Source organism: Hemiscyllium ocellatum, chromosome 47 (genome assembly GCF_020745735.1).
Source record: "Hemiscyllium ocellatum isolate sHemOce1 chromosome 47, sHemOce1.pat.X.cur, whole genome shotgun sequence".
Lineage (NCBI taxonomy): Eukaryota > Metazoa > Chordata > Chondrichthyes > Orectolobiformes > Hemiscylliidae > Hemiscyllium > Hemiscyllium ocellatum.
In genome coordinates, this window is record NC_083447.1 from 21,664,423 (window position 1) to 21,684,012 (window position 19,590).

The 19,590-nt window shown below is 42.5% G+C and overlaps 1 gene segment (V, D, J or C); it reads right to left on the minus strand.

The window, feature by feature from the left end:
* Positions 1 to 16,073: 16,073 nt before the first annotated feature.
* Positions 16,074 to 19,384, minus strand: LOC132836651 (T cell receptor beta variable 30-like). The segment is given in 3 exon segments: positions 16,074 to 16,150; positions 18,828 to 19,175; positions 19,328 to 19,384. Coding segments are annotated over 3 exon segments (462 nt in total).
* Between the last annotated feature and the right edge of the window lie 206 nt (positions 19,385 to 19,590).

Here is a 19,590-nt window from a genome sequence, read left to right on the forward strand (position 1 = left end):
AACGACCGTTGCTTATGATCACACCCAACACTTTACTGATGATTGAGTGTAGACTGGTAGGGCAGTAGTTGGCTGTGTTTTAATTTTCTTGTTCTGTGCATACAGGATAGCTTTCTACATTGTCAGGTAAATGCCAGTGCTTCAGCTGTATAGATACAACTTGGTCTAGGAGTGCAGCTAGTTCAGGAACACATGTCGTCACTGTTATTGCCAAGTGTTGTCAGAACAATTTACTTTCAAGTATTCAGGTTCTTTTCAGCATCCAGGTCCTCCGGTTATTTTTTGTAATTGCGTGGTGTGAATACAGTTGGTTGAAGCCTGGCATTTGTAACTAATCTCATGAATAGGTCAAGATGGATCATCTTATCTTTTGCACTGGTGGCATTATCATCACAAAAATCCCCATCCCTTGTTATTGAAGGTGGGGATAGTTGCCAAGCCTCATCCAGTGAGTTGTTAAGTTTTCCATCATGATTCAATACTAGATACAACAGTATCTCCGAGCCTAGATTGGTTGTGGAATTGCTTAGCTCTGTTAATCACGTCCTGTTTATGCTATTTGATATGTAAATAGTCCTGCATTGTTAGTTGACCCGATTGCTCAAAGGTGCGCCTGGCATGCTCTCCTGTACCCTTCATTCAGTCAGGATTGATGCCCTGTCTTCATGGAAATGGTAGAATGGGAGATACACTCGGTCCTGAGTTTGCAGATCATGCTTGAGTTCAATTCTACTAATGCTGCCAGCCTACAGAGAGTCTGGAATACTCGGTTTTGAATTTCAAGATCTATTTTATTTCAGAGGTTCACAGTACCACACCTATAATGGAAAGTATCTCAATATGAAGGCACAACTTCATCTCCACTAGAACTATTGGAGGCCAATGTTGCAAACATTATCATAGACTGATGCATCTGAAGGAGTGACATTCATTAGAACGTCAAGTAAGTTTCTTTTTTTACCTCATGTTGGCTCACAACCTACCACAGACCATTCTAACACCGTTTCTGACTTGATCAGTTCATTCAGCAGTGTTGATGCTCCGTGCCTTTTTGTGACTCCACCAGAAGACAACCTGTGAAACCAGTTTCCTCAATCCTTGTTGAACATTGAGCAATCACCAAATGCATATAAAGATTCACAGAACAGATCAGGTAAGCACTACAGCTGTGTTCCTAAAAGAGAATTTGTGACCCACTCAATTAGTTAGTAAGGAAGTCAAATGAAATGTAGGTCTTCATTTCAAAGGGAATGGAGAATGATGAAGGGAGGTATTGCTAAAATTATACAAGGCGCTTGTCATCTACTCTGTGAAGAGTTTGAGTCCTTTTTCTAAGGAAAGACAAACTGGCATTAGAGGCTGTCCAGAGTAGGGTCACTAGGCAGATACCAGATATGGAAGCACTGTACTATAATGAAAGGTCGAGTGAGTTGTTGCAGTTGTTGGGAAATTAGAATAATGAGAGTTAACTTATTTGACAAATGCAAGATTCTTATTTGGCAGGCCAAGTGTGGGAAGGTTGATTCTCCTCGTGCTAAGATCTAGGTCATAATCTCCAAATATTCACACACTCAGACATAGGTGAGGAGAAATGAATCTCTCAGAGGTTAGTATAGCTTGGGAATTATTTACCACAGAGGACTATTGAAGTTGAGTCGTTACGTATACGTAAGGCTGAGATACACCATATTTCATTGTGGGGATCAATAATTATGAGAGAAGGCGGGACAGTGGGCTTCAGGTTTATCAAATAAGCCGTTATCTTATTGAATGGTGGAGAAGATTGGATGAGCTGAATGATTACTTCTGTTCCGCGATCTTCTGGTCTTAGAGAAATGAGACAATGATGCGTAATGGCTTTGTATATGTTCAATTCCACTTGTTTTAAATACAAATTCTAATGCAGTGATCCCCTCAAAATTCCACTAAGCCCATGCCTTCCTTTTCCAACTTTATAATTTCTGGTTCTGTGTTTATGTGCAGCTGGGCCTTTACCCAACGCAATCCATTCCCTTATTTCTTCTCTCAGCATTCCCTGTGAACAGATATATGGTATTTTAATTCAGTAGATGTTTCTGCCACCTTTGAGGTTGTTGTTGAACTGCTCACATCTGTCTCTTACTGTGAACACTCAAAACACAATAATTCATGGCTAAATGATTCACCTGTAGGTTGGCAGTCTTCAACTCGAACTTGGAGCCTATTGGTCCTTTAGCAGTGAAACCATCCACTGACTCCCTAGATTCACATGATATGCAGCACCAGAGTGAAGCATGATGTGCAGCTCCATTCTTGGGGATTGTCCATACAATTGCATACCAAAAGTATCACTCCTTTCAACAGTGTACAGTCCACTCTGTACTCAGGACATTTGGAGATGGCAAAGGCAAATTGGTGGGGACTGTGACCTCATAGCCGAAGAAACGGCAGGGAAAGGAAGATGTGCGAAAATGGGGACATAACTAACTGTGGAGAAGGAAGAAAGAAAGGATAGAAAAAAATAAGTTAAGAGAAATAGAAATCGGACAAAAACTGAGCGGGAGGAACGAATCCTGTGCAAACGAATGTGAGGCGTCGAACAGAGAATTTGAGAATTTAGGACTTTATTGTCACACTAACTAAAACGAGTACAATGAAGAGTTTACAAGTCACCGCTTTCAGCGCCATCTTAGTTACCAAGGCTCTTTGGTGCAGATTCTGAAGTACACATTCTGAGGCGAAAATAAAGCAACAATTCTAAAATATTTGTAACATAGAGAAATGAGAGCTCAGAAAAAGAACTGTTTTTTGAATAAATAAGCTTACGGTGAAACATAATGGACACAGCTCTTACTGCACAGAAAATCATTACTGTTGGTAAAATAAACAGAAAAGATACGAACCGCCTACCTCTTCTTTTTGATCGGCAGTCCAGTTTCTCCCCACTCAGATGATAGCCGTGCCCTGCTCCATTACCCGCACCGTCCGTCACTCTCTGACTGAATATCAGGAGCAAGAAGTTTCAAAGGCAATTGCAGAGATTGTTCTTGAGTCTATATACACTGGAGATGCTCCTGATTGCAACTATATCATATGTCGCCTCCGGGGGTGTTTAGTATAATTTCACGCCCACCACCAACACCACCATCACCATCGCACCTCCACTGCCGCACTCCCACCCCCACAACCAACCACCCACTTCAGATCGTTCTTTCTGATCTTTAAAAGAGACTGGGCTTTTTATCATCATTCACAACAATTTTAAAACAAAACATTTGATTCGTGCTGCGAATCATTAACCAGCTTCGTTTTAAAAGATTTATTTTAAGGATAATGGGGAGAAGAAGATTCGTAAGTTATAACAGGTATCGTGACATGTCCGTTTGGATTCAGATTTGGCTTACCCGTAAAAGATAGAAATTAATGGTGGAGAGGTGGTTTTTTTCTGGCTGGAAGTCTGTGACTTGTGGTATTCCGCAGGGATCCGTACTGGGGCTTATGCTGTTTATGATTTGTGTGAATGACTTGGACGAAAACATGGACGGGTGGGTTAGTTAGTTTGCAAACGACACTAAGATCGCAGAAGTTGTGGGTAGTGTAGAAGTTTGTCAACGAATACAACGAAATATGGATTAGTTGCAGATATAGGCGGAGTAATGGCAGATAGAGTTTAATCCGCGCAAGTGTGCACTTCAGGACATCAAGTATTAAGGGGAATGATATAGTTATGACAGGGCCCTTAACAGTATTGATGTACAGAGGGACTATAACTGTCCCTGAAAGTGGCCACACAAGTAGAGTGGCAAAGCAATTATATGACATGCTTACCTGTTTTGGTCGGTGAATTGAGCACCAAAGTCAGGAAGTCATGTTATAGCTTTATAAAAGTTTGGTCAGGCTGCACTTTGTGTATTGTCTTCAATTCTGGTGGCCACGTTACAGGAAGAATGGAATCTTTGTAGAGAGTGCGGAAAGAGGTTTACCAGGAGTCTGCCTGGATTAGAGGCTATGACCTAAAACGAGAGGCTGGATAAACTAAGGTTGTTTTTTTCTGGAATGGTGGATGCTGAGAGGTGATCTAATAGAAGCTTATAAAATTATGAGATGCATGGATAGGGGTGACAGAAACTTTGTTCTCCAGAGTTGAAATCTCTAATACCAGAGGGCATGCAGTTAAAGCGAGAGAGGGAAAGTTCAAAGGAGACGTGAGGGCCAAGTTTTTTTTTACAGAAAGATTGATAGGTACATGGAACGCACTGCCAGGGGCAGCGATAAGTGCATCGAATGGTAAACAATTAATAACTTGATATGGACCACGGGCAGGCAGAAGGGATTAGTTTGATTTGGCACAACATCTTGGGCCGAACGGCTTGCTCCAGTACTGTACTGTTCTATGTTTTGTGCACCAGAAGGGAATGAGGAACAAGGAGCCGAGAGGTTGGATGCGGGCGGCTGAGAGTATAGGGAGCTGTGTCTGGAACATGGGGGAACAATCACCAACTCTAAACCAGGCTCATTGGGTATTACTGAAGACATATGTCGGAGTGTGGTGGTGATGCTTGTAGGTTTCAACAAACAACATTGGATTAGTAGATTTTTGCTGTACTCGTACATCCAGATATAGCGTCAAAAGGCGAATTAGTGAAGCTAAGAAAACAATAATTTACGATGACCCCTGGTCGAAGGGAATGACTGAACAGTATCAAGGTCCTTCTCAGACGCTAATGGCTGAATAGTCTGCTCGTAATCCTGTGTAATAGCCGCAACGATGGCTTCAATGGAGGGTGAAATAAATGCTGTCCTGGCCAGAATCGTCCACGTCGCAAATACGCATAAAAGAAATCTTGCTTCTCCTGGCAACCTTCAAAGGTTTCTTCCAGCTCCTAAACAACAAATTCAAGGGAAGTAATCGGCTTTCTTTCTCTCCTTATCTTATCACTTGACTGGGATTTACTCTGGATCCGTGAGGAGAAAGTGAGGTCTGCAGATGCTGGAGATCAGAGCTGAAAATGTGTTGCTGGAAAAACGCAGCAGGTCAGGCAGCATCCAAGGAACAGGAGATTCGACGTTTCGGGCATAAGCCCTTCTTCAGGAACGCGCTGCCAGGGGTAGCGATAATTGCATCGAATGGACTTTTAGATAAGCACATGCGTAAACAAGGAATAATTTGATGTCGACCACGGGCAGGCAGAAGTGATTAATTTGATTTGGCACAACATCTTGGGCCGAATGGCTTGCTCCAATACTGTACTGTTCTATGTTTTGTGCACCAGAGGGGAATGAGGAACAAGGAGCCGAGAGGTTGGATGCGGGCGGCTGAGAGTATAGGGAGCTGTGTCCCCTTCTGAAGAAGGGCTTATGCCCGAAACGTCGAATCTCCTGTTCCTTGGATGCTGCCTGACCTGCTGCGCTTTTCCAGCAACAATTTTCAGCTCTGGATCAGTGTTCCACTTTCACGACGTGCTCTGCACTGGTCTTTTCCGTGATCTTCCAGCGCCACCTGCTGTTCTTCTGCGGAATGGCACGTTGTCGCCGGAAAATATTCTAAACATGTTTATGGGAACCAAAACTCTCAAATTCAGCCGAATCCTTACTAATCATCTCTATTGTTATTCGCTCGCGATTTATTGTCATCGCGTTTTCTATTTTGTCAAAATGTATTCTAATGCGCGGAAGAGAAACCGGACGCAACACTGTCCATTTTAGCGTTCACGGTTTTTCGTGCAACCTTTGGGGTTTTTGTTGAGCTGCTCCCTCTCTCTGAGTCGCTGTGAATACTCCAGGCGCAGTAATACACGGCCGACTGATTCGCCCATAAGTTAGTGGTCTCCAGAATGAACTCAAGATCACTCGGCCGCCTGGCGGTGAACCCGTCCACCGACCCCTCTGGATCTACCATGCTGGTAGCAATAGAGTAAAATATCAGCTGCAGCCCCTTTCCAGGAGTCTGTCTGTACCAGAACATTCTGGGAGTACTTGCTCCTTCCACATGACACTGCAGTTTCACTCCCTGCTCCGCAAACAGGGAGGCGGCAGCAGGAGTCTGTCGGATAGTCTGCGACTTCACACCTGAGGAAAAGGCAGGGAAAGGCAAAGATCAGAAAACGGGACGCAATGAGATCGAGAGAAGGAAGGAAGAAAGGCTATAAAGAGAAATAAATCGATACTTAAAGAAATACAAAACCAAAGTGCAGAAAGAAGGAAAGATTGCAAATAGCAAGGAGAATTCACTGTTCAATTAGAATAGTTATGTGGAAAGTCCTTTACGGTGCAACATGATGAATAGAGCCAGCAACAGACGCATCTTCCACGACAAGGTTCCTGTATAAACAAACCTATTGGTGAGACAGCATTGAAATACAGTGCTCCTCCTCTCACTCTGTGATTGACAGTCCAGCTACTCCCAATTATCTTTCCCATTATCAGCTCCGCCCCTTAATCTCCGATTGGATTATTGGGGGAAACACGGCTTTTTAAAAATTCGTGTTTGGAACGTGGGTGGCGTTGGCGACGGCAGCATTCATTGGCCATCCTTAATTACAGAGAGGACAGTTACGTTTTAGTCAAATTGTCTGATGCAGCGTTATCTCGAGTCGAGACATTAGCTTGCTCTCTCTTCATAGATGCTGCCTGACCCGCTGTGATCTCCATCATTTTTTGTTTTTGGAGTCACATCTAGGCCAGACCAGCTGATTTTCTTTCTGCCCGAAGGGACTTCCTTAGAGTGGAATTTATTTTGAGACAATCGACACTGGTGCCGCGAGACTTGCTTTTTATTCCAACTTTGGGGTGGGGCGGCACGGTTGCTCAGTGGTTAGCACTGTTGTCTCACAGCGCTAGCGATCCGGGTTCAATTCCCGCTTCGGGCAACTGTCTGCGTGGAGTTTGCATGTTCGCCCCGTGGTCTGCCTGGGTTACCTCCGGGTGCTCCGGTTTCCTCCCACAATCCGAAATGCTAAATTGCCCGGTGCGTTAGTCAGGGGTGAATGTAGCAGAATAGGTCTGGGTGAGTTGCTCTTCGGAGGGTCGGTATGGACTGTTTCCACTCTGTAGGGAATCTATCTATTTTCATTAATTTAAAATTTCCCCATCGAAACGGTATCCCGAGCATATTAACTTGGGTTGTGGACTACTTGCGACATTCCCGCCTCCAGCAAACATCGAAGGCAGATGATAAATCAGCTGAGGGGGCAAAGCGTTAGTTCATTGCAAAATCCTCGATGATGGTCTAATTGTACCCTTTGGGATGCGGTGTGCATGTCTCCACGATCCTCACTCAACTCCCGGGCTGGGAGCGAGTCCTTCATACCGACCTCAGCTGATCCCCAAAACGAACTTGCAAATATGGGTCGCAAATGCGCCGTTCAGCCAATGGTGCTAATGTATTCAATTGTATTTCATGGATATGGGAGAAGTCATAGAGAGGACTATACCCTTCACATTGGAGCTTCCAAAGAACAGTATTTTCTGATGCGATCCAGTGTTCGATTTTGCGAACTCATTACCACAATTACCGAGAACTATGAAGATGGTTATTTGTAAAGAGCTGCATGTGGGTGTGCCAATTTAGCTAATATAAACTAGGTAATATATTTCAAGATAAGTTTAATACATTTAGATGGGAATAAGGATGTTGTGAAAGTTTAAAGGGTTCAGAAAAGACTTACAAAGATTTTGCCAGTCGAGACAACACCTCTTTACATTTGAGTTTTTGGGACATAGGGAGAGGTTGAATAGGCTGGGGCTATTTTCCCTGGAGCTGAGGGCTGACCTTCCAGAGATTCATAGAATCATGAGGGACATGAATAGGGTAAATAGACAAGGACTCCTAACTGCAGAATTTGAGGGCATAGATTTAGAGTGACAGGAGAAAAATTTTGAAGAGACCAAAGGGGCAACTTTTTTCAGCAGAGGGTGGTGCATGTATGGAATGAGCTGCCAGAGGAAGTGATAGAGGCTGATGCAATTGCTACATTTAAAAAGAATCTGAATGGTAATCTGAATCTAAAGCAAATCTGACAGTCCACTGCTTTATTTATTTGGTTAAACATATATTTTAAATTTTCAGAATGGCCTTCAACAGGTGAAAGTCCAGCAAGAGAGTGCTCTTCACCAAAAGAGCTGTTTTCAGCAAAACGACCACTCATTGACACGGACCAGCAATATGCAAAGATTGAAGTGGAAATGTTAGCGTGGGCATGCAATAACAAGTCTGATTATGTAATAAGACTATAGTTTTCAATTAAACCGTTTATAAAACAATGGTCACTCTGCTGAGTACAAAATAGAGACAGTTGAGACGCCACCACAGAATTCAAGAGCTCAGATTGAGGCTGATGACGTGTGGCTCAGTCGCTGAGTCTGTGCTGGTGACGTGCAAGATACCAGTCAAGATAACACGAATTACGGAATGAAAGCAGCATTCAACATCATTTAGGAGGTTGAAGTCTAAATTCAGAAGACTCAAAAGATTTATCACGCGTCGAAAGAAAGCTAGAAATTCTAAGAAGCTCAATAATGATGTAGAAGTAGAATGTACCCTAAGTACTCGATGGAACTGCCCAGATAATATAATCAATATTTCCAACGTCTTCCAGTATTTGGAGCGGTGTAGACACCTTACTATCATCAAATACATTCCAATCTTTAAAGGATAATTGACGATAGCAGGCGCAATAATACGTGAAATTCTTCAGAGAATTCATGCACATCATTTAGTCATTACAAAGTGTCATTCAAGCTTGCAACTGTCAGCGTGGTGGCCAGAGATTTCTTAAGATGTAAATAAAGAATTTATTTTTCAGAATGGAAACAGCTAGGAGTCAAACAGCAGCATTTTGTAGACTAATTGCAGTTCGATACCAGGCAGACTACTAATAGTAAAGGTCATATAGAGTGGAAGTCTATACACTACCCAACGTTTTGGATTCAACTGAACGTTTCAAACTTCATGCTGTTGACTTGTACTTGTAACTTTGCGAAATATTAAATATAAAGGACATAGAGTTGAAATATATATCTGCCATTTTTCCATAACAGTTTGAAGATGTTGAATCCCTCCCTTCATAGGTGCAAATAGTTAAATTACTGTCTAATATCCCTAAGTAATAACTTCAAGAACAACTGAGTAGTTCCCACTTTTCCAGAATAAACCAGGGCTCCTGATGTAAGGCTTATGCACTAAAAGTGAATTCTCCTGCCCCTCGGATGCTGCCTGACCTGCTGTGCTTTTCCAGCACGACACTCTCAACTCTGATCTCCAGCATCTGCAGTCTTCACTTTTTCCGAGGTCTTTTTTTCTGCCAAATTCACAAGGTCTGAATAGCCTCGTCCAATATCTATGTTCTTGTGGAACCACGGACGAGACACACGTGTAATTCATTGACTAAGACCGCCATCTGCTGATCCTGGGAGAAGAAACATTTTTACAGTTCTACTGGACAACAGTCATTGACATCAGTGCGGGCTCATCTTCATTAATCCACTTCTAGTGTCTTCATGTTCATTTTTTTTTATTCGAGCAGTCTATCCTCATTGTAATCGCCACGGTGACTCTGCAAAAGGTAAGCAAAGCTGTGTCTGCTTTTCTTCCATACAGCTGTTTCCTATTGTCTTTGGACGTTTTTGTTGAGATGCACCTTCTCTCGGAGTCACTGTGAAGACGCCAGGCGCAGTAATATACAGCCGAGTGATTCGCTCGGAGGTTGGAGGACTTCAGGTTGAACTCGGAAGCACTTGGACGCTCAGCAGCGAAATCGTCCACTGTTCCATTTGGAATCACAAACTGTGTGGTTCTCGAGTAAAACAAAAGCTTCAGTTCCTTCCCTGGGTATTGTCTGTACCAGTACATGTACTCATTACTGGTTACCTTCACCGTGCACTTCAGTTCCACACTGTCGCTAACAACTTTGGAAACAGGAAGGGGAGTCTGGTGGACAGTCACTGGGTTCACATCTGAGGAGGAGATGGAGAGAAGAGGAAGTCAATCAAATGTTTGGAGAACGTGAGATAAATTAAACCGATAACAATGTTAAGAAAAGAATGATAATATCACTAACAACGAAATAAAATCATGAGGCACACAATCAGATGCATTTTTTACTGCAAGTTTTCTCGTCGCTGAAAAGTAGTCAAATGGATGGAATCCAATCAGTAAATTACGAAAGCGTTTAAATGACTTAGAACATGTAAAGGGAACAACGAAGTGATGCAAGTTTGAATAGTATAGCCATACCCACTCTCTCTGAAAATCCCACCCCTCTCTCTCCATGATTGGCTGAAGGAAAGCAGATACGAGCAGGGGATTTCAAGGGAGACAGAGACAGTGGATGTAGATCGACAAAAAGCAGGGACACATAGTTTAACGTGGACATAGAGATGGAAACAGATCCTTCTTTCTAACTCGTCCCTACCGACCAGATATCCTAAATTAATCTAGTCCCATTTCCTGGCACTTGTCCCACACCTCTCAGGTCATCCATAATCTGCCAAAGTAAGAGAAGTTAGTGTACTATGAACAGTTGAAAAGCGAGTACCTCTGGAAGTGTGAATGAATTACATTGTCTCCCGTTCGTAATTTGGATCGAGCTACTGGATAATTTTAGAAATCTATTCAAAGACTAGCCTCTATTTCAAGAAAACAGATTTCATCATGGAGGAGGTTATTATTGAAAACACTGAGCAGATTCCAACGAGAAAATTTCAGTTCTGGGCACGTAGCACAGGGAGGATGCATTAGGCTTAGAGGGAGTGCTTAGTGGATTTAGTGGTATGCCACAGAGCTTTAAGGATTTAATAGTAAGGACAGTTTGCAATGTCTTGCCTGTGATGAGTACAGAATATTGAGGGTGATCCACCATTGAAGCTTTTTTCCACTTCGGCAGAAATACACTCTCTCTCGGGCACACACGCACTCACAGGCACACACACACTCGCACACACACACAGGGACAGACACAGACGCACATGCACACACTCTCTCACACTATATTACCCTGTACATGCATATACACTCACGCTCGGGGGTATTATTTCATTCAAGGTTGTTTTCTGTCAACAAAAGCCAACCAGACCTCAGCTTAAAGCATAGATAGATTCAAAGCAGGACCTCACACTAAAAATACATTGTCTAATCCGAGGTATCACCTATTGTAGCTTGAAACGACCTTTAATTGTCTGGGAACAAAGTCTTGAACGGAATCTGATTTTTAAAAATTTTAGTCAGCAGACTTCTCCTAACTGGTTAAAACACTCAACAAGGGCAGTAAGTTTTAATTTTGTTAACATTTTACTTATAAGTACTGTGGCTTATGCCTCCCTATCACTGCACGTGGGTGGACCTAGCAGAGCTCCGAAAGCTTGCAATTTTAAATAAACCCTTTGTACTATAACCAGGTATCATTTGAGTTTTGACCTTGTCCACCCCAGTCCAAATCTGGCATCTCTACATCATGAATAATATTTAGGGTGGGAGCTGGATTAATGAATTAAGTTAATAATCAGCTGTAACTTCATTAGAGAGGTGAAAGGGACTCCAGGGGCATTATGAGGTTTATGATTCCTGTTTCTTGCTGCCAACATGGTCCAAAGACACCCTTGGCTGTACAATTACTGAAAGACAACGTCAGCTCTTTGCTTTCCTTCTTGACATATTTCTTGTTATTACGCCTTTTTCTGTGACCCAATTCATCAACTGTTCAAAATGGACATGGTCTACTGGCTGAACGAGCTCAACCCATACACAAATCATATTGGATACTATCAATGTCTGATTGTATAAGCTCCTAGTTAAATTTTTCTGTCACCTCTTTCTGGACCCCTTGCCAACATATTCAATGCACCGTTCCATCTTCTCCAACTCAAATTCTAATCACAGCATCATTACAGTGTAAAAGGAAACCATTTAGCTCATCAAGTCTGCACGGCTTTCCGAGCATCCTAACTTGGTTTAAAGTCTTCTGCTGTTTCCTTGTAGGCATGCGTATTATTTTTGTTTGCACACATATCTAACTCCGTCTTGTGTACCTCAGCAAAATCTGCCTCCTCAACAGTTCCGAGTACTGCCTTCTATATTCCAATTACCCGCTGTGTTAAAATGTTTTTCCTTGGCACACATTTGTTTTTTTTTACAGACCAGCTGTAACACGTATCCTCTGGTTCTCGATCTTTTTCAAAGTAGAAACTTTTTCTCCCTATCAACCCTGTCAACATTCGTCGCCTTTCAAACCTTCTGTCAAATCCTCGTTTGCCTTCTCCTCACCAAGGAGACCAATTTCAATGTTTTCGGTCTATCCTCGGAACTGAAATGTTACATTCCTGGAACCATTCTTATAAAACTTTACTGCACTTTCCCGATTGCATCCATTGCTTCAAGCCCAGGCCTGTTCCCAGTGCTGCAGCTGAGCTCTAACCGTTGCCTTAAATAAACCCATAAAAATCTCCTTGCTCTTGCACTTTACCTCCCTATTTATAAAGGTGAGAATATAATATGTTTTAACAATGGCTTTCTCCATCACCTTTAATGACTTACACACATATACCCGCAGACCACTCTTCTCCTGCACGTCATGTAGAATTTTGCTTAACATTATACTCGCCATGTTTCTCCTGAATTTCCCTTTGGGATTACTTGTGACTCATAATCATTCTGTTCTGGCCTTCCAGATCAGAAATATTTTCTAACATGAATCCTTTCATAATTATAAAGTGCTTTATTAGATACGTTCTTAATGTTCCAGTTTCAGCAGAAATGGAAGGATTACTTTGAGTCATTGAGTTGTAATTGCTCATTTCTGGGAACCTCCTTGTGTAATTGCCTCTCACGCTTCCCAGTATTCCCCAATTTAGCTCTCACACACTCTTTCTCGCAAATAGCAAGCAAGATCAAAGAAAAGCACAGTTTTGACGAAGGCAGCCGTTCCCTGCTACCTTTAGGTTTTTTTTTGTTGAAGTGCCCCCTCACTCTGAGACGTTGTGAACTCGGCGCAGTTGTACACACTTTAGTGATTCAGTCCAAACTGGAAGTCTGCAGGTAGAACTCAGAGTCACTCGGTCTGTCGGCGGTAAAATCGTCCACTGGCTGGTTTCGAATCACAGACTGTGCAGTAAGGAAGTGAAACGTCAGCTTGTTGTCTATACCAGTAAATATAAGGATCGCCGGTGAACAGCACGGTGCACTTCAGTTCTATTCACTGCGGAGGATTGCTGGAGTCAGCTGCGGAGTCTGTCGGATAGTCTGCGAGTCGGCGCCTGGAAGAAAGAAAACCAGTAAATTGGAACATCCTGATCAACGTCCAAACATCGAAAGTGAGTTGGAAGTATGAAAGAAAGACAGCAAGCAACATAGAAAGTAAAGCTAAGCAACAGAAAACATGATCATAATGCCCAGAAACAGGTACTTTTTGTGTTTGCAATTTTCTCTTACTTAAGCGATAAGTCGAGAACAAGAGTATGGGATCTTGTAATGAGACGCCGATTTTCTGAGGAATCATCTTGACGATCAGAAAGAAGTGAAGAAAGTTTCTATACGCCATCTTCCTCGTTCTATCCAATCTGAATTAATGTTGAAAATCCTCCTCAGTCGCTGTTCATAAAAATGCAAGCAAATACGTCTGGATTCCGGATTCGACACAAGTGCATTGACAAGTAGACAAACAATGGGAGAAAGTGAGCACTGCAGATGCTGGAGATCAGAGTCGAGAGTGCAGTGTTGGAAAAGTACAGCAGGTCAGGCAGCATCCGAGGAGAAGGTGAATCGACGTTTCGGGCATAAGCCCTTTATCAGGAATGGTATGTCAGTTATGACAAGTAGGCATATCATGACTATTTCTTCTCCAGAATATCAGTCTGGACGAACTCAAAAGGTCTCTCTATTTCCGTTTTCAAATTCCAAAAACACAATTTATTCTTCATAATATCTTTATTTCAGTCATAGTCACCAGAACAGGTCGGTTCTGTACAGTAGCATATGAAGCAAAAACAAACATTGTCTGCGCAGCATACGAACCAAAGGTAGAAATATCCATTGGATACTTGCCCAGAAAATTGAATAATCATCAACAGCAATATTCTACAACTGAGGAGATTTTGAATTTCATAGAATTCCTCCAGTGTGGAAACAGTCCATTCAGTCTATCAAGCCGACATCAACCCTGCAAAGAGCTTCCAACTCGCCTACCTTTGGACTGTGGGAGGAAACTGGAGCACCCAGAGAGCACCCATGCCGATGCAAGGAGAATGGGCAAATGCCACACAGACAGACACTCATGGCTGGAATTGAGCCCATGTTCCTGCTACTCTGAAGCAGTTGTCCTAAGCAATGAGCCACTATGCCACCTCAGCTTGAGCTTGTCCGAATTCAATAATTATATTGCCAGTAATTTGTCTGAGACAACTGTACAAACTGATCACAGACTTGCAATTTTGGAAAAGATAAGGAATGAAAAAATCCAACTGTATCTAATGAAGTTTATTATTGCAACCATTCAATTTGAAACTTACACACATAGCAGGAAGATAGTACATAACTGCCAATGCATTGTCGTGACTTAGACGAAAGAAGACAGAGGCATTTGGAGGCAGGAAAAGTTGGGCTGAAATGTACTGCATTCCTGGATTTTTGAAGCATTAGAGTCAATATAATGTATTGTAGTTTACTCATAACATAAAGCTAAGGGTGACGAAAAATAAATTCATCTTTGTATATTGTTGGTTCATTTTTAAGGGGGATCTGTAGTGATGCTATGGCTTTAACAAATGCATTTTGTCTTGGTTTTCCATGAAGAAGGTTGAGACAGAGGTAGAGACCGATCTGCTCAAAGTCAATGAAGGACTTGGACCTTTTCAATAAATTAGTGTTGGGTCAAAAGATGTAATCTAGGTGGATAGGATCAAGCTCCCATTGAGCCAGGATTTTAACATTTAACTTTTGGGATTTGCTGGGATCTTAACTGTGGAAGCTCTCATTTCTCTCTCTGCTACAGTAAAAAGCCGGGGTTCTGTTCCTGCTGCTAGAATTACATATCAGGCAATTTATTTTACTAAATTTGCCTTTGCCAAGGGTATGTAGATGGGATGTTACTACATTGGAATAGCTCATTAATAATAGTGAATATATATTGATTTGCTACGCATTTCGATGAAGTTACAGTTAAGCCAATTCTTTTCTTTATATTTCATCTGTACTTCAATTGTTACAAAATCCTGTGTTTTGCTTAAATGGAGTCGTTTGACCAATCACATTGCATCAGAAAGCAACGCCTTCTCTCTAAAAAAGGAAGGGTTATTGTCTCGACTAGCTTCTTAATATATTTTGAGGGGGTTTGATCACGTCCATAAGCAGGGACCCTCATAGGAATCTACAAAATAGCAACAGAACTTGGCATGGCTAAACGCAGGGAGTACGTTTCCGATGACCAGGAGGTCCAGAACCAGAAGTCACAGTTAACGATACAGGGTAGGCCTGTTATGACCGAGAACGAACGAAAATTTCTTCACCCAGAACATAATGAAGCAGAGAAATGTTGCGTAAAAAAAAAACTCGCATTTTTTTCAGGAAGTAGTAAGATACAGCAAAATGTTCGTTAATGTCGTTCAGTTCTTTTCGATAGTAAAAGTCCCTCTGCTCTGGTATCATTGCTGTGACGTCATTGATTTTTTAAAATCTTCGACTGTACATTTGCCTTGTCGCTCGAAATGGGGAGGGCTGAGAGATGGGGCTGAGGGCTGTCCTCATCAGGATGAAAGTATGAGCGATGTCGTTGACAGCTGCTTCCTGCTGTCTCTGGGGTTTTTGCTGAGCTGCTCCATCTCTCTGAGTCACTGCGAATACTCCAGGCACAGTAATAAACAGCCGAGTGATGCGCCTGCAGGTTGCGAGACTCCAGGTTAAAGTCAGAGCCACTCGGCCGTGTGGCGGTGAAACCGTCCGCCGCTACTTCTTCATTCACATTTCCTGCAGCTGCAGAATAAAACATCAGCTGCAGCTCCTTTCCCAGGTATTGTCTGTACCAGAACATGTCACCGGTACTCTCACCCTTCACCGTGCACCTCAAGTCCACTGCCTTGCCGAGGGATCTGGAGACGCTGCTGGGAGTCTAATCAACTCTCGCTGTCTTCACGTCTGAGAAAGGGATAAGGTCAGTAAACAGGGCAATTGTTAGCGAGAAGGAGACTGAAAAAGTATAAGCGTAAAGGATAGTTGTTCTTTCAAACTATTGGTAAACAATCACTTGCATTGCAATAACGTCACAAAGCTCAGTAAGAGATACATCTTTTTACTTTAAGTATTTTCTGTATGAACGCGAACAGAGTCCAATTTTGTCTGGTACTGCAATCAGCTGCTTTCAAATCAATGAGACAAACCTGGCGGGTTCAGGAAATGACTTGAGTGTGCACATGTCCCTCCTCCTCGACTGAAAGCCCCATCTCTCTCTTTCTCTCTCTCTCTTTCTTGTTGCAAGTGGAGTGGCGGTGAACAGGAGGTTTCCAAAGGGAAGAGACAGTGAACCAAACACTGGCATATACTGCTCAAGGTGGGATTCTGTTGCTTTGTGGTATTCGTAAACACAGTTGCCTGATGTTGGCCGTCGACAGTTTTTAGCAATTACTGATATTTTGTTGCATTTGTAAATAAGGAGCAATTTCACTAGATTAAGAACGTATCCGACTTTGACAGATGAGAACACTTCACTGATCCCGAAACACTTTTGTAGAGTGGAAGAGCCTGAGCAACGGTTTTAGATCGTGCCAGAAGCTTTGGGGATAGTCTTTGCTAATACAAGAATTGTTTGACCCTCGGGCTGATGTAGGCCAACTCCTTGACTTCTCCCAACTATTAGAGGGGTCTCATTTTCCTGGAACCTTAAATTTTTTCTCAGAGATGCCTTCATTGAATTCAGTGAACTTGTGGAATTCTTCACTACGAAAGGCTGTGGAGGCCTAGTCACTGAGTATATTCAAGAAAGAGATAGTCTATTTTTAATTGCAAAGATGTCAGAGTTTCGGGGGGGGGGGGGGGGGGGGGAAGCAGGAATTTGGTATTGAAATAGCCGTGATCATTTTAAATGACAGATTAGGCTCGAAGATGTGAATCACCTGTTTCCGGTGATGATCTTTGTTAACTGGTTAAAGTTGAAACAAGTTCCCTAACTCTCCCATTGTTACGGAAGTTGAGAAATTAACTGACTTGTAGAGTTTAAGGAGGATTTAATTGCCTTCCCTGAGAGTTCCTTTTTCCCTCAGTCAAGATGTCTGGCATTCACTCTCTCCCCAAAGCGCGGTCAGTGCTGCTGATCAGTTATATTTTAATCGAGTCAGTATGTACACGAATGGTTAGTGGAAGTGAATGGACTGAATTTATGCATTTCTCCACTCTGGTCTACTTGACTGGCGGCGCAAGCTTGAAGGCAATGTGGTCTCTGTTCCAGTACCAGCCCCATGTGCATTTCATAGTGCTGAAGCGCTCTCCATTGCACTAATAAAAAATGATTTATAATCATCCTGGAGTCTTTACACTGCTCTCTTCCCATTTCCATTAGTTTCCCCATCCATTTTCTATCAATTGCTTATTTTCAATGCATTGTTCGAAATCCATTCCGTTTATCTGCGAAATGCACATTATTACACTCCCGGCAAAAAAAAAGTTTCTCCTGACTTTCCTTTCAGATTTGCTGTTATTGAGACTGTGGTGATCTTGAGTTTAGAAATTCCGCAGAGCCTGAATTATTGAACCCACGTTTCAACAGCTTCCCGCTTTTAAACAGATGCGAACCTGTTCAAACTTTTTTGGTGGTTGAGATCATTATCTTTATTCAATTTCACATTCACCCTCAACACTATCGCACTACCAAGAAGGATGTCCAAACTTTGAGGGGTTGCAGAAAACATCTACTAGAACATTGCCGAGTTTGGAGGGCGTTATAACGTCGGAGAATGAAGGACGATCCGATAGAAGTTTACAAAATTGATCATAAATAGAATGGACAGTCGATTCTTTTTCCTCTGGGTAGAAATGTTATTTACTTGGGGCCATAAGTTTAAGGCAAAAGGAGTAAGTTTAAAGGAAATGTGAGAGGCAAGCCTTATTTTTTAAAAAAGCTCAGGATGGTAAGTGCTGGAATGCGCTATTACAGAAGGTTCTGAAGGCGGATGCAACAGCAACTTTTAAGAGTCATCTTGACGTATACACTAATATTAAATTGAATTGAATTTATCGTCACGTGTACCGAGGCGCAGTGAAAAGCTTTGCCTTGCGAACAATACAGACAGATCACACAGTTAAATAGCATAGATAAGGAAATAATAGGTAAACAGCGACAAGACAAAAACACAGTTAAGACGAATGCTTAGAGTCTGTGAGTCCATTCAACATTATAAGAATTGTAGGGTAGAAAAACCGGTTGGTGTGTGTGTTCAAGCTTCTGTACCTTCTTCTCGATGATAGAGGTTGTAGAAAAACATTGCTGAGTGGGATGGATCTTTGAGATTGCTGGCGGCCTTTCCTTTACAGCTGGCCTGGTAGATGGATTCTGTGATTATCCGCCGAGTTCACCACTCTCTGTCACCGTCTCCGATCTTGAATGGTACAGTTGCAATATCGGATCATGATACATCCAGATAGAATAGGCAGGGAATAGAGGGATACATACAGCGTAGATGTTTCTAGTTTAGAAAGGCGTCGTGTGTCGGGACAGAGTTGAAGGATCTGTTCCTATGCTACATGGTTTGTTCTAACAATATCTCAATACGTGATTGATTTCTATCCCTTGTCTTGTTGCCTACGATTTTCCAAAAAAAAGGAAATAAATGTAAACCTGTCAGGTTTTGACAATAACTTTGCTTCCTGTCACCGTTTGGGGTTTTTGTTGAGCTGCTCCCTCTCGCTAAGTCACTGTGAAGACTCCAGGCGCAGTAATACACGGCTGAGTGATTCGCTTGGAGGTTGGAGGACTTCAGGCTGAACTTGGTGTTACTCGGTCTGTCAGCGGTGAAACCGTCCACCGGCTCCCGTGGAGTCACGTACTGTGCTGTATTGGAGTAAAACATCAGCTGAAGCTCTTTTCCCGGGGACTGTTTGTACCAGTACAAGTTGGGAGTACTACTGCTGCTGCCCTCCACAATACACTCCAGTTTCACTCCCTCTCCAGGAAATTTGGAGACGGCGGCGGGGTTCTGCTCGATAGTCTGTGATTTCACATCTGAGGAAAAGACGGAGAGAGGAAGAAGTCAGTAAAAAGGGTGGGGGTGGATGCAAGGAATACAGAGAAACAGAATGAGAGCAGGAGTAAAGGATAGCAGTTGAAATAAAGTTGGATATTAAAAAATGATTGCAAATTAGAAAGTTCTTTACGGTGAAACACGACGAACAGAGAGAGCAACAGATACATCTTCCACTTCAAGGTTCCCTTTTTTCGCAATCTTTATTGTCGGTGAGACAACATTGGAAATACAATGCACCACTTCTCCCTCTATGTGTGAGCCTTGCCGTTCCCCTTTATTCACGTTGATAGCCCCGCCACGTGTTAAGAGCCTCTCAGCCTATCCTTCCCTGATTGGATGATAGGGAGCTGCCGAAAGTACAAAGTTATCAACACAGGTTGAGGATTGAAGGAG